Genomic DNA, 27,381 nt, shown 5'->3' on the forward strand with positions numbered 1-27,381 from the left:
CTTCTCCCATACCCCCTCCTCCTGTCCCCTTCTCCCATACCCCCCTCCTCCTGTCCCCTTCTCCCAATTCTCCATCATAACCCCTCTAATCTCCCCTTCCCAAATACACGTGTCCTTGATTTTCTTGGTACAGTATCCCCACCGATATCAACAACATGGAAAGAAACAGTCCGTTATATCGCTAAAGATTTTGGGCACACCACATTTTTTTTATGTTAACACCTTTAAAATTTGAAACTGGTTTAGTTCAATTTCGAGAAAGATCAACTATTCATTTGTATCAAACAATCAAGCTGCATTAAAACGACTAATATTCTATTATGACACGCTGTCAAGACGCTGCAACGGTCAGAAACCCTCTATAACCCCATTATAATGGGTTTTGTCATTGCATTAAGGCAATACAACGACAGACAGAACCCCGTATAACATGACATACAGGTTTTTTCGCTGCATCAGCTGATAGAAATGGCAACATACAGTGTTTTAAATTTTTAAAACTTTTTTATTTTTAAGAACTGACTTTTAATATTTTGTGAGTAGATGCAGGGTGTCATTCTGATCACATTGATATAAAAATGTCTGTTTGACCCAATTTCGAAGATACGGGGTTTTGTCGCTGTACGGCAGAAATCTGGTGGAAGGTACTGTGAGATACGGGAAGCGTGGCTCAGCGGTACGGGCTATGTTTCGTATCCGAAATGTACTGAGTTCGATCACCCGTCGCTGTGCTGTGTAGCCTTGAGTAAGTCATTGCACTGCAGATGACGCCTGAGTTTTCCAGTTTTCCCTTGGAATAGACCCTTGAGAAAAATTTCCCCTTTTGGGAAGAATAAAGGGAATTTTATTTTAGACTAGCATCCTATCCCAAGGGTAGCAAGCAATTGCTATTGTCCGTTTCATGCTATAGAAAATGGGATAAACTCCGGCTCCATGGGCCTAATGGCTCTGAAGGACTACATTTAAAAAATCACAACAAAACTTATTGTAGTCCATGAGTGATATGATGTCACTGCATGACGTCATCCGTTTCATTTATTCACTTTTTATAACAGCAAATACCACATGGTAATTGACAATGTTGATTCATTCTTTGAATAGACAATCAAAGGGATAAATACCACATGGTAATTGACAATGTTGATTCATTCTTTGAATAGACAATCAAAGGGATAAATACCACATGGTAATTGACAATGTTGATTCATTCTTTGAATAGACAATCAAAGGGATATATACCACATGGTAATTGACAATGTTGATTCATTCTTTGAATAGACAATCAAAGGGATATATACCACATGGTAATTGACAATATTGATTCATATATATACCACATGGTTATTGACAATGTTGATTCATTCTTTGAATAGACAATCAAAGGGACATTTTGTAATAATCTTTTTTTCCTTCCATGAAGGACAGAATATGTCACTTTCAGCAGCCAATATAATTTTATGGTATATGATAAAATAACCTGAATCCAATCTAAATATAAACCAGTTCTGTCCTTGGGAGCATCAAGACACTCATTGTAGATGTATACCTTTCACATCATTTTTGTTTACCCACTTACACCTGAGTAGAATGAGATCACAAAGTAAACATTGACAAATTCAAGTGTGAAAGTAACCACATAATAGATAAATATAAAAATGGAGATTTTAGCTGGGAGTTTTGTTTGTTTTTAAGGGTTTTGCAGAGCTTGCAACACATTCAGGTTATATCCACTGTAAAACTGTTTTCAGAGGACAAGGATTGCCATTTGTGATATTTTGTATCTGAATTGTCATCGACACTGATCGATGATAACAATGTTGAAAAAGTTACAGATATTTTTGTAAAATTTAATCTTGTTCTTGTTGATCGTCTTTCTTCTTCTTTTTTCCTCCTTTCTTCAATCCATAGGAACTCAATCTAGATTTGGACATCACCATTCTCAAATTGCGATTCACCTCTTTCTTATCGGTCCCAGAAGGACGAACATCGGTGGAGTCGGACACGTCTACGCGTAAGTCACTGAAGTTTTTCCTGTATTTTTTATTTTTGTGCTCAACGGTCCCACTGGCCCCAAAGTTTTTCAATTTCTTTGATTTCTTTTTCTTTTTCCCGTCAATCAGCTCACTTTCTTCCAATTTAATTTTCTTCTTAGATTTTTCTTCATGTCCTACATCCAATAAGGAATCTGTCCATGCTTCCAAATCATCGTGTTTTCTTTTTCTGGCCTTTTTATTACTTTTTGTTTTCTGAGAAGGATCTGACGATGCAACTGCATTAGATATTGAATTTTCTAGATCTTTTCTCACAACATCTCCCCCAAATCCGTTATGCAGTTGTTCCTTTTTCTTTTTCTTCTTGATTAATTTTGTTGGGCTGGCATTGCCTTCGTCATTTTTTACTACAGCTGCCTCATGTTTCTCTTTCTTTTTATCTTTCTTCTTCTTCTTCTTCTTCTTCTTCTCTGATTTGCTGGTGTCTTGTATTAAATCTTCTGGTTCCGTTTTTAAAATACTTTCCATTTGTTTCATTTTCTTTTCCTCTTTCTTCTTCTTCTTCTTCTCTGATTTGCTGGTGTCTTGTGTTGAATCTTCCGGTTCTGTTTTTAAAATACTTTCCAGTTGTTTCTTTTTCTTTTTCTTTTTTTCTTGCTTTTGTGTTGCATCCGAGTCTTCTATTTCATTTTTCGCAATGGTATCTTCAGTTCCACTTCTTTTGTCTTTCTTTTCCTTCTTCTTTTTGGGCGTTTTTGGCCTTGTAATGTCACTGGTTTCCTGAACTCTGCAATCAAAATAATAATATGATTAAAGAGTGTAGTCAGAGAAAGCAAATGAAAAAATGAAAAATTGCAAATTTTGAAGAAAGAAAAAAAAGATTGAAATCAATATGACTGCTTTAAATCTTCCACCTAAACTTTACTCTGGTTTTCAAATTCAAAATTTAATTTTCCTTAATTGAGTACAATAAGAGATCAATATCTACCACACAATAATCTTAATACAGAGTATTTCTACAGTGCATAAGCATGACAATTTCATGCTGTATGCGCTTTACATTGGCAACAATACTATGACATTAACCCTCTCCTTACCAACCACAGGAAAATCATCACATTCATTACGATACAACCAACATTGTTTCTGACTTAGATTTGTTTTTTAAATCACAATATTTAAAGAAAAGGTGTTGTTATATTTACAAGAACTTAACACTGTTTTGTGCACTTAAATTTGAGTTTAAAAATTCAATTTATGTATTGGGTAGGTATGAGATTTTAGTAAAAGTTTCAAGAATTGTCGGTAAGGAGAGAGTTAAATCAAACATCTTTGCCATGCAACACTTTTATGGGATTATTGCTAACAGTTGCTTTATCTAAAATCATTGAAAGTTCAATCCAATTGAAGATTTTCTCATCAATAACAAATGCTTCATAAATTTTGTAAACCATCTAGCATCACATAGTGTGTTAAAAATGTGGTTTGTAGCTGCAAACAATTAATATCGCACTTGAATGAAAATGTAAATGATTTTATACTGTTGTAATCCCCTACCTTTGTTTTGGACCAAGCGATGGAATCACTTGATATTTTTTGTACTGGTTTTTGGCCTTGCGTTGATATTTCTTGAGGTCATACATCTCGCTGTCATTGGTACGATACTGACTCATCCTTTTCACAGAAACCCAAGCATTGAGTTCCTTGTCTGGAGCTGATAAAATCTGATTGAAAAAGAAAAGGAAATTTGACTTATTAAATGTTACAGTGAAGGACATAATCAGTCGGATGGTGAAAAGATTTGAACTGAAATATTGCCAAGTTTAGTTAGAAGCTCAATCTTTATCAAAAATGAGTTCTTGTCGTAAATGATTAAATCTTCAGGAAATATCAAAGCTTAATTTCTCTTCTAAATATTTTTTACAGCTAGTCAAGTTGAAAAAGTATGAAATTTGAGAAAAGTTGCTGGATACCTTCCCCATACACCTGACCATAACTTCATGAAAAATCACCTGATTTACTTTTTAAAAAAAAGAATAAAATGCTCTGGGGAGCATATTCTTTCAGAAAATGCAAAAACATGCAAATCCAAAATTTTCACCTTCCGACTGATTATTTCATGCATTGACACAAATCATTGAATCAGAATTCCTTGCACGTTTTCAGCCTAAGAGAGATTTAAGACCAAACTGACATCTTGAAATGCCTGACATGTTGGATGAGATTGACCCTTGAAAAAAGGCATAGTGAGTACAGCCATGTGGTCTTGTGATATGACACTATCCTTTGGACTGGTTCAAGTCCTGCTCTGAGTGATTGGCGCATAGTTGAGTCTTTGGAAAAGGTTCTTTACCCACATTTTCCCACAGTACTCAGGTACCTGGCCGTTAAGAGTGTTATCTAAGTTTTTTTTTAAATCTAATTATGTTTAGAAGGCATTTCCTGTCTCATCCTACATACTAAGTGTTGCTGCTGGCTTGGTATCCTTATAAAGTGCTTTGAGCATGTTAAGTGGATAATGCACTATATAAATGCTCATGCATGAAACAGGAAATAAGTTTAGTATAAAAATATTTCATCATTCATGCTCATTTTGTCTTTTGCATAGAATACAACTTGTATTATCAGTACCAGTAATTCAGCTGTTTAGCGCCAAATCTAATTTAGAAATCGAGCAATACAGTACTCACTGGATTCTATAGATAGAATGAAGTCGACGTCACTCTGGTCCTTGTTATTGCTTTTTGCCATCCGCGTTTATGATCTCACTAAACTGTTTTAACCAGACTATAAATGACCAAGACTGCACAAAGTTTTGTGTGTTGGTCATTATACTTCTGGATGGCAATGCCGTGAGCGTCTTAGCCAAGCACATACTGTCTATAACACTAAATTCCAGTACACTCTGCAATGCAACACACTGGAGATGGGTGTTTGAATTTCATCTGTGTAATGAGTCATAACCTTCCATGAGCATCAGGTGACTGCACGCTCGGATTCTAGCACCCTTTTTGGATTCTCCCAAGAGCTGTACTAGAACCCAGCAAGTACTGTATAAATTATGGTCAGCGACTATAAGGGGAGACAATTATATTCACAGGCAATTTGGGGGCAGCGTGGCTCAGTGGTACGGTCTTTGCTTCCTACCCGGAAGGTACCGAGTTCAATCACCCGCTGCTGCGTTGTGTGGCCTTGAGCAAGTCACCTCACCCTAGCTCACTTTGTGGCACTGCTCTGCGGCTGATGCCTGGGTTATTCCAGTCCCCCCTTGGAATAGACCCTAAAGACAAATTTCCCCTTGGGGATGAAAAAAGGGAATTTTATCTTTTTATTATATTTTTTAAAATTCAAGGGAGAGAAAAAATAAAAGCTTACTTCATCTGTGGAGAGACCAAAATCATTGGGAACCACTTCTCTGTATGTAAAAGGCAGTCGGTTGATTTTATCCTTCAGGTATTCGTCCAAGTACTCGTCAAATGTCTTTGTGGCTGAATGGAGGGGAAAGAAGATATTGAATGTTAAATATTTCATGTTTGAAGGTCACAATGGCTCAGTTTGTAGAGCACTCAACTCACAAACAAGGGAACTGGTTTCAGCCCAAATGTAGACGGGGCTTTGTTGTCTTATCCCTCTGATATTCCAGTAGCATTAGATCTGATGAAAAGTACATTGTAATAGACTAGTATCCTACCCAGAAGGTAGCAAGCAATTGCTACAATTGTGACTGTCCATTTAATGTAACGGAAACTGGGTTTAACTCTGGCTCCATGGGACTTATGGCTCTGAGGGATTATGTCAGTCAGTTTTTCTTACTTATCCGAACTAACGACCACCTTCAGTCTTGTGCCATGACGTAGAAGTTAGACTGCAGTAAAATTATAAATATTCTAATTTTCTATTTGATTAAGCAACTGAGTATATTTGTTCTTCAATGTTGTGGCTATGTGGTCTTGTGATATGACACATGCTTTCGGATCGAAAGGTCCTGGGTTCGAACTTCGACCGGCGTATAGTTGAGTCCTTGAAAAAGGCTCTTTACCCACATTATCTAACCATACTCAGGTGTAAAATGAGTACCTGGCCATTAACAGCATTGTCTATGTCTGAAAAAATTGTAATATCGCCTAACAGGTGTCATGTCTTGTTTAGCATTGCTGTTGGCCAGAGACCCCTTGTTAAGCGCTTTGAGCAAATTTAGTGGATATTGCGCTATATAAAAGCTCAAATTTTAATCGTTGAAAAGCACAAGAAATCTCTCAGGAGAGGGGACAGCACAGAGGTAGAGAGGGTTAGGGTGGAATGAGTAAAAGGAAGCAATGAAAACTTACTGGGATCAAAAAGTGGTTTATCGGGTTGTTTTTTTGTTTTCTTTGCCTTTTTCTTTTCTTTCTTGGATTTTTTAGGAGCCACTGTATTGGGATCATAATCTGCATCCATCTGGAAAAATAATCAAGACAAATCATTACAAATCATAGACATTACTGGTTGTAAAGCGCTTTGAGCACGTTTAGTGGAAATTGCGCTACATAAAAAAAGCTCAAGCTCAAGTTCTGATATGAGGTCCCAAATAGCACCGTTGGTAGAGTAATCGTCTCACATGCAAAGGAATGTGATCGAATCTGAACAAAGTTAGGATTTTTTTTTCTGATTCCCCCTGTAGATCCAGCAGTGATTGGGTAGCTGGGTCTGTGATTGGGTAGCTGGGTCTGTTAGATCTGGTGGAAAGTACTTTATGATAGACATCCAATCTAAAGGGTAGCAAGTAATTGCTATTGTCCATTTCTCGCTGTAGAAAGTAGGATAGACACCTGGCTCTGTGAGCCCAATGGCTCTGAAGGACTAATACTTTACTGGTTCATAATAATCGTTAAAGTCACATAGAGAAATTTTAGGATGTAGGAGTTCTGAAAAATAGAATCAGAGAATATAAATCTATCAATGGCTAACTTTTCAAAAAGAAAAAAATCCTGCACAATCACATATGGCTAAAACCAACTCTATACTAAGAGTAGTCAATAATTAAGTGCGGCTATGTGATCTAGTGGTATGACATTCGATTTCGGATCGGAAGGTCCTGGGTGAAACAGATTGTTCATTACAACAATGTTAAACAACAGACCTGCCGAGCACTCCGAAAAATTCGTAGAAATACGAATTTTTTTGTTCCTCTGCAGAGCTTGAAATGTATCTTTGACACAATAAATCTTATTGAAAAGGAATATGCCATTCCAGAGAACCTATATTTAGGAGTATTTTTTGATCATTTTGAGGGTAAATTATAATTTGTAAAGCTATTTCTATGTTAACTTTTCTTTTTTCCCATGAAAACTACAAATTTCTGAAATTTCAAGTAGACAGCTCTGAATCAAGCGCATGATTGTGTTCAGATATCAGTACAATCAAAATAAATAAACATGGCTTACAACAAATCCAGGGTCATCAGCATAAAGTTCCTCCTCCTCCTCGTCTCCCCCCTCCTCCACCTCCATTTCCTCCTCATTTCCCTGAGCTTGTTCCCGTTCGTGCCACCAGTCATCTGAAATAGAAAACGACAACGCTACAATTTTGTTTTGTTTTTTTGCTTTTTTCCAAGGACTCAACTATGCGCCAAGCGAGGCTCAAACCCAGGACCTTCCGATCCAAAAGCGAGGGTCATAACACAAGACAACACAGCCGCACAATTCACAGGTATGTCACAATCTGCAGAGTTGCCAACCCCAAGAATCAGAAATAAATGTGTCGTTTGGGAGGAAAACAAATGTGCAATTTTTTCCACAACAAAACGTGTAATCCAATGCAGTCCTCATTTCATGAGTAAAAACTGAACACACCAATCACTGACTGTGTGGCTATGCGGTCTTGTGGTATGATACTCACTTTCGATTTGGAAGGTCCTGGATTCGAGCTTTGCTCAGCGCATAGTTGAGTCCTTGGAAAAGGCTCTTTACTCACATTCTCTCACTGTACTCAAGTACAAAATGTAAAGTGTACCTGGTCGTTGACATCATTGTCTCTGTCAGAAAAAATTTGAAATATCGCCTAACAGGCGTCATGTTTCGTTCAACATGTTACGTGTTGCTGTTGGTCGAGGACCCCTTGTCGCTTTGAGCACGTTTAGTGGATATTGCGCTATATAAAAGCTCTATTTTTTAAATTTTTTTTCAAAAAGTCCGATCACAATGTCATGGTAGAAGTATAAACAGAGTTGCCAATTCAGCAGGCAAAAAATTGACTGAACTTTAACACAAACATGATGACAGACCTCTTTTCTGAGCACTCAACTCCTGTAAAAAGACATTATGTAACTACCTTTCTTTCGTTTATCAGGTGATTGGAAGATATACTGAGGGTTTATTACGTACTGAATTCTGTAAACATACGGAAAATTGGCAAGCCTGTATAAATATTCTTAACCGCAAATTAATGCGAGAAAAACGGTGGCTTGATAAAAATAGGTAATTTTCAAAGATTTTCATATCTTTCATATGGCACCAGGGGCCAGCGTAGCTCAGCGGTACAGTCTTAGCTTCGTACCTGAAAAGTAGCGAGTTCGATCGCTCGCCGAAGCACTGTGACCTTGAGCAAGTCACCTCGCTCTAGCTCAATTTGTGGCGCTGCACAGCGGCTGACGCCTGGGTTATTCCAATCTTCCCTTGGAAAAGACCCTAGAGACAAATTTCCCTCATGCGACGAATAAAGGGAATTTTATTTTTATTTTATTTTATTTTTACGTAAACGATTCGCAATTTTCGTTATAGTTGGCATCTCTGCAATTTAATTACAAATAGTTTGAGGAAAGTGTGAATATTTTGTATCAAGTAGATAAGTAAATAACAGTCTTCATACTTTGGAGTAGGTACAGCAAACCCTCTTATCGAGTCATGGCTTTATTGGCAAACCGAGAATCTCAACTCAAATCGTCACTCTCTTTTTCGCATTTTCAGTCCGTTAAATAAAATGTGTTTGGTATCAAATTAAATCTCAAATCTTCATCTTTTAAAATATGTTTATGCTTTTTTCATAGGAGTTGCCGTTATTTCATGGCTTTGAGTTGAAGAAGAGGAGTCAACTCCGATTTTGGAACCGGCGCTCCGCTACTCAAACACTGTAACTGACGGTCGTCTTTTCTCTCCGCTTGGCTGATCGCATCAGCACTATTAATAGTAACGTCGATGGTTGCATCAGAAAGAAAATTGAACAAGCTTTCATCCGATACCAGATTCGCATTTTTATTATTTTTTTCAAAGTTTGAAGTTTCAAGTTAAAAACTTGATAAAAATTGATTAAAAAATTAAGAAAAATTTGAAAATTTGGACGATTCTGGTATCAAAAGAAAGTTTAAAATCTCAGCTTTAAAATGATGTATACGAAAGCAAGATTTATAGCTTTGCATTCACCAGCCAACTGAAAACGAAACTACAACATTTGCCGTATTCACTTCACTCATACGCCGGCTCAGGCAAGGGGCACAATCGCTGATATTTCGTAACTTCGCGTTGAAATTGACAATTTTGGCTTTTCCAGCTACTTTGGGGGCAAATTATTTCTATTTTACTTAGAGTTGAGCTCAGGAAAAAAATACACATATTGTTTATAAAAAGATGTGTATTGTTAGAAAGTTAATTTATGAAATACGGCATTTTGAAAACAGACAAAAGGTTGCTTTCAAAGCAGCCCAAATTTGGGCGATTTTCTATAAATTTCGAAATAACATATCTTTTTAAAATTTAAACCAATTTTAATAATTTTTATACCATTTTAATCAGAAAAAAAAGTTCTACCTATTGAATGCAACTTAAAGACAACAATTATATAATCTAAATTTAGGTTTTCCATACCTATTTGGAGCAAGGGACATAACTCTGGAAATTATAAGAGGCGTCTTTTAAAAGCAAATCACAGTGAGAGAACTTTATTAATTGATGTCTTTTAAATTAAACTCTTTACTGATAAGAATTGTTTGGTCATTGCTCATATTTTCTTTCCCAACTTTCTGGATAAATAGAAAATAAAAAACGGTGATTAATAAAGTAATATGGTAAATTAGGACCTGTGGCATCTCCATATGGTTTATCATCCATGTCCTCATCAGCCTCAAAAACTGGTTTCTCATCATCGTCATTTTCATTCTGATAGTAGTCATCATCGTAGTGTTTCTGAAATAACAAGAAGAAAAAAAACACACAAAAAATTAAGATATAAATTCATTATAGTGTTTCTGTAATAACAAGAAGAAAAAAAACACACAAAAAATTAAGATATAAATTCATTATAGTGTTTCTGTAAAAAAAAAAAAAAAAAAGATAAAATTAAAGAAATAGAAGGAAATGAATACAAAAATGGTCCTAAACACACCAGCAATATTCACAGATCGGCTCAAGGCAAGGCAGTAAACAAAATATCTAGTAATAAACAAAAACGATTATAACTGCTTCAACATAGAACAAAATACCAAACACGGAACGTTTCGGGCTCTGAACCCTTCTTCAGCCAAAAACATAAAACAATAAAGACATAAATGCATGTTCTTGCAAGAAACATGGCCAAACCAATGTATACCACTAGACTGCAAAGCTGGACACAATCAATACAATATTTTTTTGACTTAATTCTGTTTCAGAATCAAAGATAAAAATTCCACCTTCATCAGTTTGTCGTGTTCATCGGGATCAAAATCAGTTTCCAAATATTTGATAATGTCTGGATTGTCGGACAACTCCTGCAACTTTTGGAGCTTCTCTTCCTTTTCTTCTCTTTGTAACCTTTGAAGCATCTTCATCTCCTCCATTCTCTCTTCTTTTTCCTGTGGATTACAATAGAAAAATACGGTACTCAAAATTAATGCCCATTTTCATACAGAATTGTTCCCCTTTGATATTTGTGTCAATTTCATACATTTATTTGTTTCAGAAACATCTCAATCCTGAAATTGCATTGTGTATGTTAGCGTGTTTGTGTGTCCGTAAATGAGTGAGAGGGGAGGGGGGAGGGGAAGGGTTGAAGGTGCAGAGAAAGATGGTTGCTAAATGATAAAGAAAGAGTGAGACAGAGAGAGAGAGAGAGAGAGAGAGAGAGAGAGAGAGAGAGAGAGAGAGAGAGAGAGAGAGAGAGAGAGAGAGAGAGAGAGAGAGAGAGAGAGAGAGAGAGAGAGAGAGAGAGAGAGAGAGAGAGAGAGAGAGACAGAGAGAGAGAGAGAGAGCGACATTGATTGGGCACATCAATGGTATACACATTGAAAAGACATTTTGAACAATTTACTCCAGCAGGGATTGACTTGATGGGTATCTTAGATCCAGCAGATGGTACTACTTAGTGATAAACTTGTGGTCTATCGAAAGGGTAGCAAGCACCTGTTACTGTCAGTTTAATGCTAGAGAAACAGGGATTAACTCTGATTCCATGGACCTTATGTCTCTCATGGGCTGCTACTATTGACATCAAATTTAGACTTGAACTTATTAAAGTTACCCTTTGCTTCTTTTCAGCCAATTTTTTCCTTCTCTCTGCTCGCTTGTTCTCCGCTTTAGCTCTGACTGAAGTTTCAATGACTCTCGGATATGACTTGATCTGAGGAAATGATAAGTAGACATTAGGTAACTTCAAAAACAAAAGAATTCATAGAATTTGTAGATGATATAACAACAATGGTAAAGATGGATTTTATGTTTCCTGACATTATCTATTTTCTGAAACAGTCAAATCAAGAAGATGGAGATGGATTGGCCATGTTTGTCGAATGAAGGATGGAACAATCCAGAAAACAGCTCTCAGATGGACACCGCAGGGTAGTCGCAATCGGGGAAGACCACTGGAAACTTGGAGAAGATCGGTGGAAAGAGAGATGATATCCTTCGGTTGGACCTGGGGTGAGGTCCGGAAGCTGGCAGAAAACAGAAGTCACTGGCTCTTTTTTACTGTCGATCTTATGTGTTTATGAAACACCAAAGAGGAGTAAAACATTATGTATTTCACTTGTTCCAATCACCTCGCTTTTCATCTTTACCATTGGTTTCCCCCCTCCCCCCTCCCCTCCCTTCCACTTTCCCAGCATTTCTAAAGCAAAAGTCATTCTGTTTTCTACAAATTATTCTACTCATTCAAACAATGTTTCAAATGTTACCACTCGAAAATATTTTTTCTCACTAATATTCACAGAAATAAGATATTTTTCCTCATTCAATAACTAACATGTAATTCATATTGACCAGTCTATTTGTTTTGTTTTATGAATTGTTCAGAAGAGCATTATATTCCTTATTCCTTCTTCTTGCAGTCCCCTGAAGTAGATCAAAGCTGGATTCGGACGATGGTAACTAATTCCACAGTCCTCTGAAGGTCATCGGCATTGCCTTAGAGTTTCATAGTGATATTTGTGTATTAATATTAAGACCAACATCTGTTTCTATCCATAGCATAAAGCGAGCAAGCCTGGAGTGTTGTATTTCTTCATTATTTCCCTGAGTTGAATTAATGAGTGAAAAATTATCTCATCAATAAATTGTTGAAATGTATTGACATCCATGATTTTATTTCTTTCATTAACTTCTTAACAACTACCTGTAGGGCAGTCTGAGGGGGGGAGGGGGTCACAAGCAAAGGGTCCGAGATCGATCCCGGGGGCAGTCGAGATTTTTTCTGACCCATCTGTCCACCCAGCAGTGATTGGGTAGCTGGGTCTGTTCGATCTGGCAGAAGTACTTTGCAATAGACTAGCGTCCTATCCAAAGGGTAGCAAGCAATTGCTATTGTCCGCTTCACGCTATAGAAACCGAGAAAAACTCCGGCTCCATGTGCCTGGTGGCTCTGAAGGACTACTAAACCATTAGGGCACTCTGTCTCTATCTCTATATAACAGAGTCTCTTTCTATTCCGTTTGGGTCTGGCTACGGTGCTTGCAAAGGCGACTTACCTTTAGCATGCCTTATCCTCTTTGCCACATTATGCTCTCTTTAAAATTAAGAAATCCTAAATCACATCCCATCCAAGTATTTTAACATACCTCACAACCTCCTGGTTCCTCATGACGGAAATTGTAATTCCTTTCATAAGCATCCGCCTTATCCAGGAATTCTTCATCTTCACTAAAATCGACGTCATCGTCATCCTCATCTTCTGATGAATTCTCATCCCTGTGAATTAAAAAATTGAGCTTTTATATAGGGCAATATCCACTAAACGTGCTCAAAGCATTTTACAGGGGGTCCCTGGCCAACAGCAACACTTAACATGTAGGACGGGACATGACGCCTGTTAGGCAATATAATTTTTTCTGACAGAAACAACGCTGGTTAAGGCCAGGTACTCATTGTACACCTGAGTACAGTGAGTAAAGAGCCTTTTCCAATGACTCAACTATGAGCTGAGTGAGGCTCGAACCCAGGACCTTCTGATCCGAAAGCGAGAGTCATACAAGACCACATAGCCGCACAATAAATAGACAACTGATTATCCTGTGGACAACTTGAATCATGCCTATGAATTAAATAGACAACTGATTATCCTGTGGACAACTTGAATCATCCCTATGAATTAAATAGAAAACTGATTATCCTGTGGACAATTTGAATCATCCCTATGAATTAAATAGACAACTGATTATCCTGTGGACAACTTGAATCATCCCTATGAATTAAATAGAAAACTGATTATCCTGTGGACAATCTGAATCATCCCTATGAATTAAATAGACAACTGATTATCCTGTGGACAATTTGAATCATCCCTATGAATTAAATAGACAACCGATTATCCTGTGGACAACTTGAATCATGCCTATGAATTAAATCGACAACTGATTATCCTGTGGACAACTTGAATCATCCCTATGAATTAAATAGAAAACTGATTATCCTATGCATGGGCAACTTGAATCAAAATATCTAATTTTTGTACGGAAAAAAAGCTTTCCGGGTGTGTTTGTTTTTTTAAATCAAATTTTGTCACAAAGTAGATGAAATGAAAGACAAAAGAAAATTGAGGAAATTCAAATAAGTAAAAAAACAAATATGTTTGAATGTCCAGCATTCATTTTAACTTTCTCTTTGCCATTCATTTTTCATGATTTTTTCCAGAAAAAAAGCAACATTCATCACAGACAAAGAACGATATTTTTTCTACTCAAATTCAAAGCAACAACTTTTTGCTATAAAACACATAAATCATTGAACATTTTTTATATGTCAATAATAAAATTGTTTCTTCCTTCTTTTTCTTTTTTTCTTAGCTTTTATCTGTTTCTCCCTTGTTAATATTTTTACCTCAAAGAATATGCAAAGTGTAATGCCCAATATATTATTCCTTATGTTTTAAGGGCATCTAAGGAACCCTTGATCCATTTTAAAGCCCTATTACTGATATTATATGATACAATAAATGTGTTAAATATTATCTTGTTTAGCAATGCATTCATGGCACAAGACCGAAGGGCTAGAGCTCAGGTGGTCGCTGGTTTGGATAAGTAAGTAAGTAATCAATGCATTCCCTACTGCAGAGTGTGAAGTTCTAATAAATCTAACAAAGACAAATCTCCTCAAATTGTTTGATGAACCAAATTGACCCGATAAAGATTCATCCTGGTTCTATTGCGACGGAGGGTCCCAATAGCTCAGTTGGTAGAGCACTCGCTTCACATGCAAAGAGACCGAGATCGATCCCGGATGCAGTCCAAAAAAAAATTTCTGACCCCCCTTGTCCAACAGTAATTCGGTAGCTGGGTCTAATCGATCTGGCAGAAAGTCTTTGCGAAAGACTAGCAAACTGTCCAAAGAGTAGCAATCAATTTCTATTATCCGTTTCATCCTATAGAAACCGGAATAAACTTCAGCTCCATGGGCCTTATGGCTCTCAAGGACTACCGTTGTAATGAATGTGACGATTTTGCCTCTGTTGGTGAGCTCGGGATTCCTTTGCATAGAGGATGGATGCTATGATCTTCCACAATTCTCTGTCTAGCGCCATCTCCGAGAAGTCCTTCATCAAACTCCCAGTCATTTCTCTTATATTTCCCAACCAGCTCTATCGTTATCTCCCTCTCCCTCTTTTCTCCATTAATCTTTCCTTCAAGCATTGATTTCTGACTGTTGTGGCCTCGTATGTACGCCAGCTTTTAGTGCTTTACAGTCACCAGAAATACTTTCTTTCTTATATTTAGTTCATCCAATTCCATTCTGTTTGATTTTTACTCTTTCCATGACACCTTTCCCATTCGTCTGTAGACTTGTTGGTAAAGAGATATAATTTCTCAATGCTGACCAAAACCCTCACCTTCCCTCTTGGTCCATGTATCCGTTATTGAGAATATAATCTCTTAAAACTTTTTCTTTATGCGTCAAGTCTGGGTTACTCCAATAAGCTTTCAGTGGGGCCTGGTGAATACAAAATGGAAATACAACACATGTGAAAATTTCTCTCAATTATTAATCATAGAATAAAGAAGGAAACATTCAAACATTACCCCTAACGCAGCGTGCACTAATATGCAGGTCTGATAACCCAATTCCTTATGGGCTCATTGTTGTAATGGAAATCTCAAAAAATGATGCAAAGTATTGTCCATTACAACAATGTTCAACTCGGCCCATAAATGGATTCAGAAGTCAGACCTGTATAGATGTACATGTCACTCTAAAGGCTTTTATCTAACAAGTTTTAAAATTCAGAAAATTTTTAATGATGATTAGAAATGAAAGAACTACTTTCTCACATAACTTTGCGCAATACTGTATATATGTAACAATTTAAAAAGGTAAAATTTTTTTTTTTTTTAAATTGACATTCCATCCATATGGACTCCAGTCTTACCAACTCTTTAGAAGCTTCTTTGTCTTCCAATTCTTGTCTTTCACCTTTCAACCAAGCGATGTAGTCATTTTCTTCTTGTTTCTGGTGATGGCAAATGAGAGGAAAGAAAAAAAAATTGACCATTTATATAGCATATAGCACATAACATAATTTCCATTAAACGTGCTCAAAGCACTTCACTACAAAAGTAACATTTAACATGTAAGACGAGACGAGACGTGATGACTGTTAGGTGATATTAATTTTTTTTTTTCCGACAGATACAACATAGTTAACAGCCAGGTTATTTTATATTTTACACCTGAGTATGGTGAGAGAATGTGAGTAAAGAGCCTTTTTCCAAAGATTCATCTATGCATTGCTCAGAGCAGAATTCAAACCCAGGACCCTCCGATCCGAAGGCGAATGTCATACCTCAAGACCACATAGCCACATGAAAAAAGTGTGTAAAACATAGACAATAACATTATAGCGTGGCTCAGCGGTACAGTGTTTGCTTCGTACCCAAACGGTACTGATTCGATCACCCGCTGCTACACTGTGTGGCCTTGAGCAAGTCACCTCGCCCTAGCTCAATTTGCAGCGCTACGCTGCTGCTGATGCTTGGGTTATTCCAGTCTTCCCTTGGAATGGACCCGAGAGACAATTTCCGCTATGGGATGAATAAAGGGAATTTTATTTTATTTTATTTATATATATAAAAGATCTAATATTTTTAATACTATTATTATTATAACTTCTTCATATCAACCAAACAATCAAATAGTTGAACTCATGGAATGGAATCACTTCAATAAAACAAAAAAAACTTGAGCTTTTATATAGCGCAATATCCACTAAACGTGCTCAAAGCGCTTTACAAGGGGTCCCTGACCAACAGCAACACATAACATGTAGAACGAGACATGATGCCTGTTAGGCGATATTACAATTTTTCCAACAGGACAACGCTGATAACAGCCAGGTACTCATTTTACACCTGAGTATGGTGAGAGAAAAAAGTAGAGAGCCTTTTCCAATGACTGAACTATACGCCGAGCAAGGCTTGAACTCAGGACCTTCCGATCCAAAAGCAAATGTCATACCACAAGACCACATAGCCCCACAACATTGACAAAAACATTATAAAAGAAAACTAATATTTTTAATACTATTATCAGTGATGATACTCACAAAAAGTCAAAAAGGAGGAAAAGTCTCGGAAAAACGGAAAACTCACCTAGAACATTCTTGCACCACAGGAAAGTAGGCAGGATGACTTCTTTTGAGTACTAGTGTGTTTTGGGCCTCTTTCTAGGTGGAGGCCCAACCTGTTTGGATTGCTTCTTTATATGAAGCTTATAGGCTGTTTTAATTGCCTCCTCCCGGACTGCCTTTGCTTGCTTTTTTGTTTCCGCCTTTACAACTGCTTGATCAAACATTTGTCTTTTTCTTTCTTTTTCCTCTTTCTGTTTTTGCAACTCAGCATGATACTTGCTGCGAGATTTTTTAATGCAACTTATCAGGACAGGATCAATTTCACTGTGATCATAGCCTCCATATTAGCAGTCCTATCATTTATTGGGATAAGTCTTTCAGTCACTTTAGAGCTCTTAGAGGTAACATCAGTCACTTCAGTACCATCACCAACAGCTTTCACAATTTGTTTCTTAAATAATGGAAAAAAAGGCAGTTTCTGGTTTTTTGAATTGAGAGCCCAAAGTGTAATTGGTCTTCCTGTGATCAACAAAAGCTACATGCTTCCCTGATTTTACATGATCAATCAGAGCAGTTTTTCCTTTGCTCCCATAGCTGATAACATCATTGCAATATGTACACAATGCTTTACCAGCAACATCAACTTTAACAATGCTGTCAATGAGTTGGATGTCCACATCCCCGGCATTTTTACAAGTCACTTTAACAACAGTTTCAAGCCACTCAAATCTAAATTTGTTCTTTACCTTACAGTCGACCTCTCTGGCACGGCTAACTTCACTTTTACCTAAAGGCTTCATTGTTTCTAAAAGTTTACTACAAAGTCACGATATCTAAAAAAAAGAATTAGAATCCAGTCTAAGTCTAGAGCCCACGTCCTCATAGAATGAAACAAAACAAAAAGGGGACACACAACAGTCACAATATCCAAAAAGAATTAGAATCCAGGCCTAGATCTAGATTTTAGACCAGATTTATCTAGTCCATACCGTTCTGTGAAACAAGATAATGAAATGCGAGATCGTTCTGGCTGAATTTGAAAGAAATTTAATTCCTGGATGGGTATCGTAACTAGACTTCATAAGCAGAAATCGAGTTATTGACTACACGACTACTGTAGGAAAGTTCGCATGTCCAAAAGAAGCGATATCGTGCTAGTTTTATTCTTCGATACTTAGCTTACCACATCGAACGAATAAACATGGTCGATGAACACTTCCGCAGTGGCGCAGTGGCGATGAAGCCCCGCAGCTGGATCGTTCAATTTTAAAACGCCCGGAGTCCAGTAAAAGGAGGAAATTATATATATATATATATTTTTTTTTTTTTTAAAGGAGGTATTTTTTAAAGATTTATTATATAAAAAAAAAAAAAAGTAAAAGGAGGAAATGAAGGAAATATCCGCGGATCGAGGATCTGAGGAGGAAAACCGAGGAAAGGAAAGAAAACCGCGGATTTCCGCGTATCCGCGGAAAAGTATCATCACTGTATTATAACTGGTTCAGGTCCCTTCTCTTCATATCAACCAAGCAATCAAACACTTGAACCAATGGAATATAGTCACTTCAATCAAGACATGAGTACGTCCTGAATTCACATGCATAATTTTCATCTGACAATAAATATAAATACTATCAAATACCTCCTCCTGCTCAGATTTCTTTTTCACAACCAAAAGTGAGTCTTCATTATCATCATCATCATCATCCTCGAAGTTTCCTATAGCTTTCTTCAAACTGTGGAGAAAGCAAAAAACTTTTATAAATCAGCTTCATGGGAGTAAAAATCGGATATTGGTTGATTTTCATTAACCTGTGAAATGGAGCAATAATTAGCGGCTATATGGTCTAGTGGTATGACACTCGCTTTCAGGTAGGAAAGTCATGAGTTCGAGCTTCGCTCGGCGCATAGTTGAGTCCTTGGAAAAGCCTCTTTACTTATATTCTCTCACCATACTCAGGTATAAAATGAGTACCTGGTTGTCAACAGCGTTGTCTCTGTTGAAAAACTTGTAATATCGCCTAACACGTGACATGTCTCATTATACATGTTACCTGTTGCTGTTATGACCCTTTGTAAAGCGCTTTGAGCACGTTCAGTGGATATTGTGCTATATAAAAGCTCAAGTTTGTTTTGTTTTTTTGGAGGTTTTTTTAGATGCAGAGCTGCCAACCTCTCCTGACAGAAAGAGGAAGATTGGTTGCCAAAAAGAGGAAGATTTAAGGAAAAGGAGGAAGATTCACTTTCCACATTGATTTCATTGGTAAATGTGAGTATTGAGTTACAATCATTACTCAACTACATAAAATTAAATATTCGATACCACAGGAATAGTAATGGTATATAGTAATATATTCTGGAATATACGGTATCGATACCAGATATTAGTGTAATCGCACAGCACATAAAATATGACTTGAATTGAAGTGAGTAAAATTATTTTTTTTGGGCCACGCAATATACAATTGACTAAATAGCCAATCCGAGACCGACAGCTGAATAAAAAGCGGACAAAATGAGGAAAAAAGCGGAAAAGCGGACCATCATGTGAAAAAGCGGATAATTCCGCTTTTTTGGCGGTAGGTTGGCAGCTCTGTAGATGCCATCTCTAATAAAAAGAATTCTAAAATCGATATACTCCCCTTGCTTTCTCCCAGTCAGTATTGTATTAATGTTTACCATGATTTATGTATTGTCCACATGATAAAAAAAGATTCTAAAATCGATACACTCACCTTGCTTTCTCATAGTCCAGCCTGTATTAATGTTTACCATAATTTATGTATTGTCTACATGATAAAAAAAAAAAATAATGAAGAAGTTTAATTAAAGCTCCAATTTCATTGCCACAGAAAAATAAGGTGAACACTTTGGGGTTTCCCCTTTTATCACAAAAGTAAATGGTGATAAAAAAAAAAAAAGCCTCAGGTGAATGTATTAATTTAGGCCGACTTTTGTATCTGTGGGGGTCCGATAGCTCAGTTGATAGAGCACTCGCTTCACAAGCAAAGGAACCAAGATCGACGCCAGAGTTTTTTAGTCAAGGTTTTTTCTAACCCCCCTCCCTGTCCACCCAGCAGTGAATGGGTAGCCGAATCTGTTTGATTTGGTGGAAAGTACTTTGCGATAGACTAGCATCCTATCCAAAGGATAACAAGCAATTACTATTATCCGTTTCACGCTATAGACACCGGAATAAACACCGGCTCCATGGGCCCAATGGCTCTGAAGGACTACTTTTGTATTTGTATCTTTCTACATTGCACAATGATACCTAAAGCCAATCCCATGAGAAGGATACCACAATCGTAATTACAATGTAGATTCATTAATATTTACCTTCTTTTAATTTCCTCTTGTTCTTCAAAATAGCTTGGCCCTGCTTTTTGTCGTTTAACTTCCTCTTCGTCTTCATCGCTGATCACACTAGATAAAAAAGAGAAAAAATAGATTTCTTAAATAAATCCTTAACAATCCTTTTTAACAATGCATGGGTGCAAGCAACTGGACCTCAAAAAGCCTGCAAGTCTACTTATAACCAGACATATAATCTGAAAAAGCCTGTAAGATTCACTGACGTACCTCGTCATTTGAAATACTAATGTTGAAACACAGTCTAAATTTAATAATCATTGAAGGGTATACCATATAAGACACAATTGATATGATACAAAACACTTAAGCTTAAAATACTGCAATCACTTGTCAAACACAATTTGCAACCACACAAGATAAAAAATCAATCAAATCCAAATCGCAAAAAGCCGGCGACGTTATTTTCAGTAATCCAATCGGCCAGCAGGCCGGCTGTAGCCGGCACTCTTGCACCCATGACAATGTGTGACTGATTGCTTCATTCCAGTGAATTATCATCAGGGTTGCCAATTCAGGAGGCAAACATCTACTGAACTTTTAAGCAAACACATTGACGGACCCCTTTCTGAGTGCTAAATTCCAGTAAAAAGACTTTATGAAGATACTTTTTTTTCCCATTTAGCAGGTGATTGGAAAATATGCTGAGGGTTTATAACATACTAAATTCAATGGCATCTCATGGCAAATGCCCAGACAACTAGACATCATTCTAAACCATTGCTTGCCTCCAAGGTGTTATGTATTTCCCTTAAAGCTTTAAATATTAAACAAATTACCCGATTCTCGAAGATCAACTGGAATACACACTAATCAAGAACTCAAATTAGTCACATCACGTAAAAAACATCATATTATATTTCTGTTGTTTTCCATACGACCAATAGATAATGGATGGGATGGATGTTTCTCGTAAATTAATTGATGGATTGACTGAAGGTTTGGGTGGATGGAAGGACGGGTAGATTAATTAGAAGATCTGGCTAAAAGTAAATACAAAGATTGATAGAATAAACCAGTAAATGAACAACAGTCAAAGCCATCTGTCAACAAGAAAAAATGTTAATATCATTTGTTTCTCTTCTTTTTTGTAATATTTTCATATCAGCAAGATGAAATAACAAATTTGAGACATTTTTTAATCATTTAAAAGGATATCTATGTTCAACTTTCTAGGAGATCACTTTTACCTCACGTTTTCAATTAACTTTCATAAATTTTTAAAATTACAAAATAAAAAATAAAATAAAGTTCCCTTTATTTATCCCATAGGGGAAATTTGTCTCTAGGGTCTATTCCGAGGGAAGACTGGAATAACCCAGGTGTCAGCCACAGTGCAGTTCCGTAAATTAAGCTAGGGCGAGGTGGCTTGCTCAAGGCCACACAGCGCAGCAGTGGGTTATCGTGATCTCTGTACTTTTCGGGTACGAAGCAAAGACCGTACCGCTGAGCCACGCTGCCCTCTCAAGAGAATCAAAAATTGACTTTCAAGCTCAGATCTGAAATTTGGTTTTGATTGAAATTCTCTCCATTTCAAAGTAAGTCAGCCTTACCCTCCTTTTTCCAGGAGAAATTTTCTCTCCTGATCTTTCAATGTGAATTTCTTTTCTTCAGTTTTCTTTGGAATAGGTTTTACTTCCTCTGAAAACAAAAATTAAAATTGAATTATATATAATTCTATAGCACAAAGGAAAATAAACACCTTATATCACAGCACAAAAATAAAAAATAAATAAAAATAAAATTCCCTTTATTCATCCCCAAGGGGAAATTTGTCTATAGAGTCTATTCCAAAAGAAGACTGGAATAACCCAGGCATCAGCCGCAGTGCAGCACCGCAAAGTGAGCTAGGGTAAGGTGACTTACTCAAGGTCACACAACGAGGCATTTAGTCGAACTCAGTACCTTTCAGGTACGAAGCAAATATCACACCACTGAGCCACGCTGTCCCTGGCTGAAAATAACTTTAGGCTTTCTTCCGAGTAAAATTCTTCAATATAATTTTTTTTTTATATAGATATAGAAAAATGATAGCAATGACAATGCATAGAATGGGCTTTTATTCACTTACAAACTGAAAAAAATAATAATTTATAATTATATTTTTTTTTGTTCCTATCACTTTAAACAAGTAAAAATAAATTCCCTTTTTATGCCACTGCAATTAATACCATACATAATCATTTTTATTCCAACTATCAAGAGCAAAATTCAGGATGTCGCCAAGAATGAATTTCATTAAATGCTGTAACACAGGAAAAAAACATGCTTTGAACTATTCAAAATGGTCACTGATATGATATGGTATGATATAAGTGATAGCGAAAACAAAGCTGCTACAAGTTGGGGGTTGTAGAAAGTGTTGAACAAAAACATATTATGATATTAGTTGTTGCTGTTGTTGTTGTTGGCTGAAGACAGGCTTTGACCCCAAAATGTCATGTGTTAACAAATTTGTTTTATTGAAGAGCTGCAAAGCCTGCACTCAAAGTCTTAAAATAAAATAAAATAAACCATTCTGACCAGTTTCAACGTGTACATTATGTTTGTTTTTTCTTACCATTAAATAACTTTTCTCCTGAATACAGTCGAGGTTGATTAAAACGTACAACTGCGAATGCTCTTAACCATTCTTTATCCAATGCTGGCGTGGTTCTCTGAAATTAACATAACAGTTTCCAATATAATAAAAAATAGTGATACGATTAATCAATTTCCTTTGGGAATTATCCATTTTGACTTATTGATTTATCTTATCTTTTAATCAACAGACACTCTCAACACTAAGTCAGAGTAAGAAATATTCTAATACCAGGATAATTAATAGAAAAGCCAATGAAATCAATTTATAGATGTACAATGAAATTTTGCTAAGCTAGTCTCAATGGTTTTAGATTTGGTGTGCTATATTTACCAAGTGATAAAAATCAAATGACCTTAGACTGTCCTGAGTTGTTATGATTCATCAGACCAACACAAATCTCCATACTTGTCTGTCATGAGTTGTTATACCTCTGAACCAACACAAATCTCCATACTTGTTTGTCACGAGTTGTTATACCTCTGAACCAATACAAATCTCCATACTTGTCTGTCATGAGTTGATATGCCTCATCAAATTGACACAAATCTCCATACCTGTCTGTCATGAGTTGTTATACCTCTGAACCAACACAAATCTCCATACCTGTCTGTCATGAGTTGTTTTGACTCATCAGACTGACACACATTTCCACACCTCTGTCATGAGTTGTTATGACTCATCAGACTGACACACATTTCCACACCTCTGTCATGAGTTGTTATGACTCATCAGACTGACACAAACCTCCACACCTGTTTGTCATGAGTAGCTTAATTCAAATGACACACTCAATATGTACTCGAGATCAAATTATTGAGACCTCTGGTAATAATTAAAAAATGTTTTTTTTAAAAACCCTTTAATTTGTTTCTGCATTGAGCATATGTTAGAATAAATTACTTCCCCTATACAGGTAATGGTAATTATGACGTCATAATTTTGGTCAAATGAACATCAGTCCAGAGAAATAAGCTATTGATGTTCAACTATGGTGGTGATTCCAGCAATGACTCATGATATGTATGTGTTCTTTTCAATCACCATTTTTTTTTTAATGTATTTTATAGTCAGCTGGTAAAAACATATTTTTGATGACTTTATAATATGGCTGGGATCAATCATAAAATACAAGAAATTGGACAGGGGAGGAGGGAGAATGGGAGAGATAAGATCATTTACCCAGGTTGCCGTAACAAAAATAATAAATGTTAATGTGTTTAATGTCTGTATGAATTAAATGAAGGGGGGGGGGGGGAGCAAAGAGAGAAATTAAATGACCTCCATGGATTTAATACACATTAATTTACTTACAATTTCTTCTTCTTCTGAGTCAGAAGCATCGGGGTCTCCATATTTATCAACCACTGAAAAGAGATTTTCAAAATAATTGAATAAATAAATAGCCCTCTAAAATAATGGACAATGACAATCCATTTTTACAAATAAAAACAAAGACATATCAAGTCGGACAACAAAGCTATTAATACTATTAATAAAAACTTCAGAAATGGCTTATTAAACAAGTTCGTTTGTTTGACAAACAAAACTTTTTAAATCAGTTTTTCTTTTTTGACTTTGAATTCCAATCATATAGAAAAGTATTCAAATTTTGAATAAAATGGAAAACAATCTGTCTTAAAAGGCAATCTTTTTTATTTTGTAGACATCAAACCATGCTCACAACATTTTAAAGTAATTTCAGTTCATTAATTTTTATTTAAAAGGAAGACAGTAACTTAATACAAAAGGAAAAATGGATAGAGGATCAGTGCCTGAATATGAAATTTCTGCTGATGGTGACTTCTATGAGAAAAAAAATATCAGAAATTTCCCAATAATTGCAGGAGTATTAGAAGTAGGACTAGAATTGTTTGGCAGGTCTCTGGTTATTGAATTGAACTGAATTGACGTGGATGGTTCAGCCAAAGTTTTCAGTTTTGCCATTTCATCTTTCTCTCATGAATTCAGTTCAGTCTGTGTGGTTGCACTGCAGATCATAAATTTGTTGGCAACTCCTGTCCAACTCAATTTTGAAAGCGCTTACACTTTCAGCATTCACAACTCTCTCTCTCTCTCTCTGGCAAATCATTCCATGTATTAATTGTTCTAACTGAAAAAGTAATTGCTTCTTGTCCTAAGTCTGTTGTGTTTCTAACTTCACTGAGTGTCCCCTGGTACAGGTACAGCCTTGGTTGTTGAGCTGAAATGCTGGTCTCTTGCACAAACTTGAATAATTCGATCATGTCACCCCTTTTCCTCCTATGTTCAAGGCATGGAAGTTTGAGTTTCTTCAGATGTTCTGGGTATGGCAGGTCTTTAACTACTTTAAGTTTAAATGAAGACAATACTATTGTGGCCCGTCTTTGGACAGCTTCAACTTCTTGGCACAATGACAATGAACTTGGTTGCAACATTGAGTTTCCATATTCCAGGATTGGCTGGACAAGTGCTTTGAATAGGAGGACAAGTATTTCCTTTGTTAGAAAGTCGAATGTTATTCTATCACTATATCATATTTGAGTTTGAGTCCATAGTCTCATTGTCATAGTCATTCATTGTTGATCACTGATTTTGATTTTGACGAAGTCTCTGAAGTGGTGTTGAGGCTGAGGATGAGTATGAGGAAACTGAAACACCGAAAAGAAGAGCGAGTAGCAGTTGTGTTAAGTAGACAATTGGCATAGTAGAAACACAGCTGGCTCTCACAATGAATGAATGCCTGATAAGCGAGAGAGTTTTGATTGTTGAAGCTGAAGATTGAGAGAGAGAGAGAGAGAGACTGACTGAGACTTGAGACTGATAGAGTCAGAGGTCTATGGCCAATTAATACTTACATCTTTGTTTCTCCTCTCTTTTACGAAATCTTTCGTATGATTTGGCGTATGCTTTGTTGATTTTAAAACCACCGTCTTTCTTTTCAGAGTCAGAGTCAGATCCTGACAGAAGGTCCATGTTGAATTTCGAAGCGAGAAAATGAGATAACGAAAGTAGCCGTATCTAAAACAATTGAGATTGATCTCCCTTATTTCGTAATGTTTCTCTATCGCCTAAAAACTGGTAGTCACGAGGAAAAAATATATCATATTTTTTAAAATCCGGCAAAGGTGAAATGTTTATTTAATTTTTTAGACGAAACTGGTCAATTTGAGCAAGTTAATCAAAAAAAAAAAAAAAAAAAACATTTTAAAATTTCATTCACTGTACCTAAAACGATATCCTCCATGTATCTCCCATCGTGCCAAATGGAACCACAGCTAGGACTTCATATATATATAGATGTCGCTGAACCACAGACTACATAATTTCCATTTCATATAATTTATAATAAGATCATCCTTATTCTTATAATTTTATCAACCCCCCCCCCCCCCCACTCCCCCGCGCGTGCCATAGCTAGGTAATTATCCACATTAAATTATTAGTATTAGGGTAGGGAAACTGTATATAAAGTGCCTGGTCAAATACACAACGCTTTGACGCAATTTTAAAAGACCATCCTCCATCCGTCACAAACCAAGTTCTAATGCATTATAGCATTTTATTTTATTAGTTTTCCACGTCAATTTGTTTATTGTTGTGCTGACGAAGGGTTTGTACCTACCCGAAACGCCAAATGTCTGTATTGTTCCATCCGAATCATCTCCATGTTCACCCTTTCGTTAGTATTTTCACGATTCCAGGCTTCAGGCAGCCCCCACCGTTTTCTACTTATAACACCAATGATACACCACACCACAAGGCGAGCCTCTTTTTTAAAAATATTTATTTTATTTTATTTATACAAAATTGCATTTAGTGTGTCCATATTAAATGTTAATAAATAATATGAAATTGAATGTAAGCTTCAATTTCATTACAAGACAGATCAAATGAACGTTTCGGGTTTCCCCTTTATCAACAAAACAGGATGAATGAAACGCTACAGATTAATGAGATAATGTGGTAGTGGCGTTGTTACGATGAATTAACAAAACATTGGTTGACAGAAAGTATTGTTACTCCTTTGTAAGGAAGCACACATTAAAATAGAATGATAGATATTTCTAAAAGGGGCGCAATTAATTAAGTAATGTAAATGTTGCTGCTCGAAGCTCGAAGAAATAAATAATAATGTGAAATTGAATGTAAGCTTCAATTTAATTACAAAAACAGATCAAATGAACGTTTCGGGTTTCAACTTTATCAACAAAACAGGATGAATGAAACCACAGATGGATGAGATGATGTGGTAGTGGCGTAATTAAGATGAATAAACAAAACATAGGTTGGCAACAACGCCACTACCACATCATCTCATCCATATGTGGTGTTTCGTTCATCCTGTTTTGTTGATAAAGGGGAAACCCTAAACGTTCATTTGATCTGTTTTTGTAATTAAATTGAAGCTTACATTCAATTTCACATTATGAGCAATTAATTAAGTGAAAAGAGGGGAAG

General features: G+C 36.4%; 1 protein-coding gene across 1 annotated transcript; it reads right to left on the minus strand.

Moving 5' to 3' along the window:
- Positions 1 to 484: 484 nt before the first annotated feature.
- Positions 485 to 25,926, minus strand: LOC144963283 (protein KRI1 homolog). The gene is made up of 17 exons (XM_078897165.1): positions 25,779 to 25,926; positions 24,256 to 24,308; positions 22,921 to 23,017; positions 21,914 to 22,001; positions 20,328 to 20,414; positions 18,631 to 18,724; positions 15,792 to 15,872; positions 15,255 to 15,355; positions 12,991 to 13,120; positions 11,460 to 11,558; positions 10,633 to 10,794; positions 10,042 to 10,147; positions 7,415 to 7,527; positions 6,320 to 6,428; positions 5,367 to 5,479; positions 3,549 to 3,715; positions 485 to 2,778 (listed from the first exon to the last, which is right to left on the minus strand). Exons 1-17 carry the CDS (start codon positions 25,894 to 25,896, stop codon positions 1,848 to 1,850), a joined length of 2,649 nt encoding a protein of 882 aa, XP_078753291.1. The 5' UTR covers positions 25,897 to 25,926; the 3' UTR covers positions 485 to 1,847.
- Positions 25,927 to 27,381: the final 1,455 nt, after the last annotated feature.

This window comes from Berghia stephanieae, chromosome 1 (genome assembly GCF_034508935.2).
Source record: "Berghia stephanieae isolate SIO BIC M18660-M18661 chromosome 1, UCSD_Bste_1.3, whole genome shotgun sequence".
In the NCBI taxonomy this organism is placed as follows: domain Eukaryota; kingdom Metazoa; phylum Mollusca; class Gastropoda; order Nudibranchia; family Aeolidiidae; genus Berghia; species Berghia stephanieae.

Bases quoted from the DNA above. Each gene is read 5' to 3' on its own strand.
- LOC144963283 (XM_078897165.1), bottom strand. From the start codon at position 25,896: ATGGACCTTCTGTCAGGATCTGACTCTGACTCTGAAAAGAAAGACGGT. The intron at 24,309-25,778 runs GTAAGTATTAAT...ATCTCTTTTCAG, and splicing joins AAGAGAGGAGAAACAAAGAT to TGGTTGATAAATATGGAGAC. The intron at 22,002-22,920 runs GTAAGAAAAAAC...TTTTGTTTTCAG, and splicing joins AGGAGAAAAGTTATTTAATG to AGGAAGTAAAACCTATTCCA.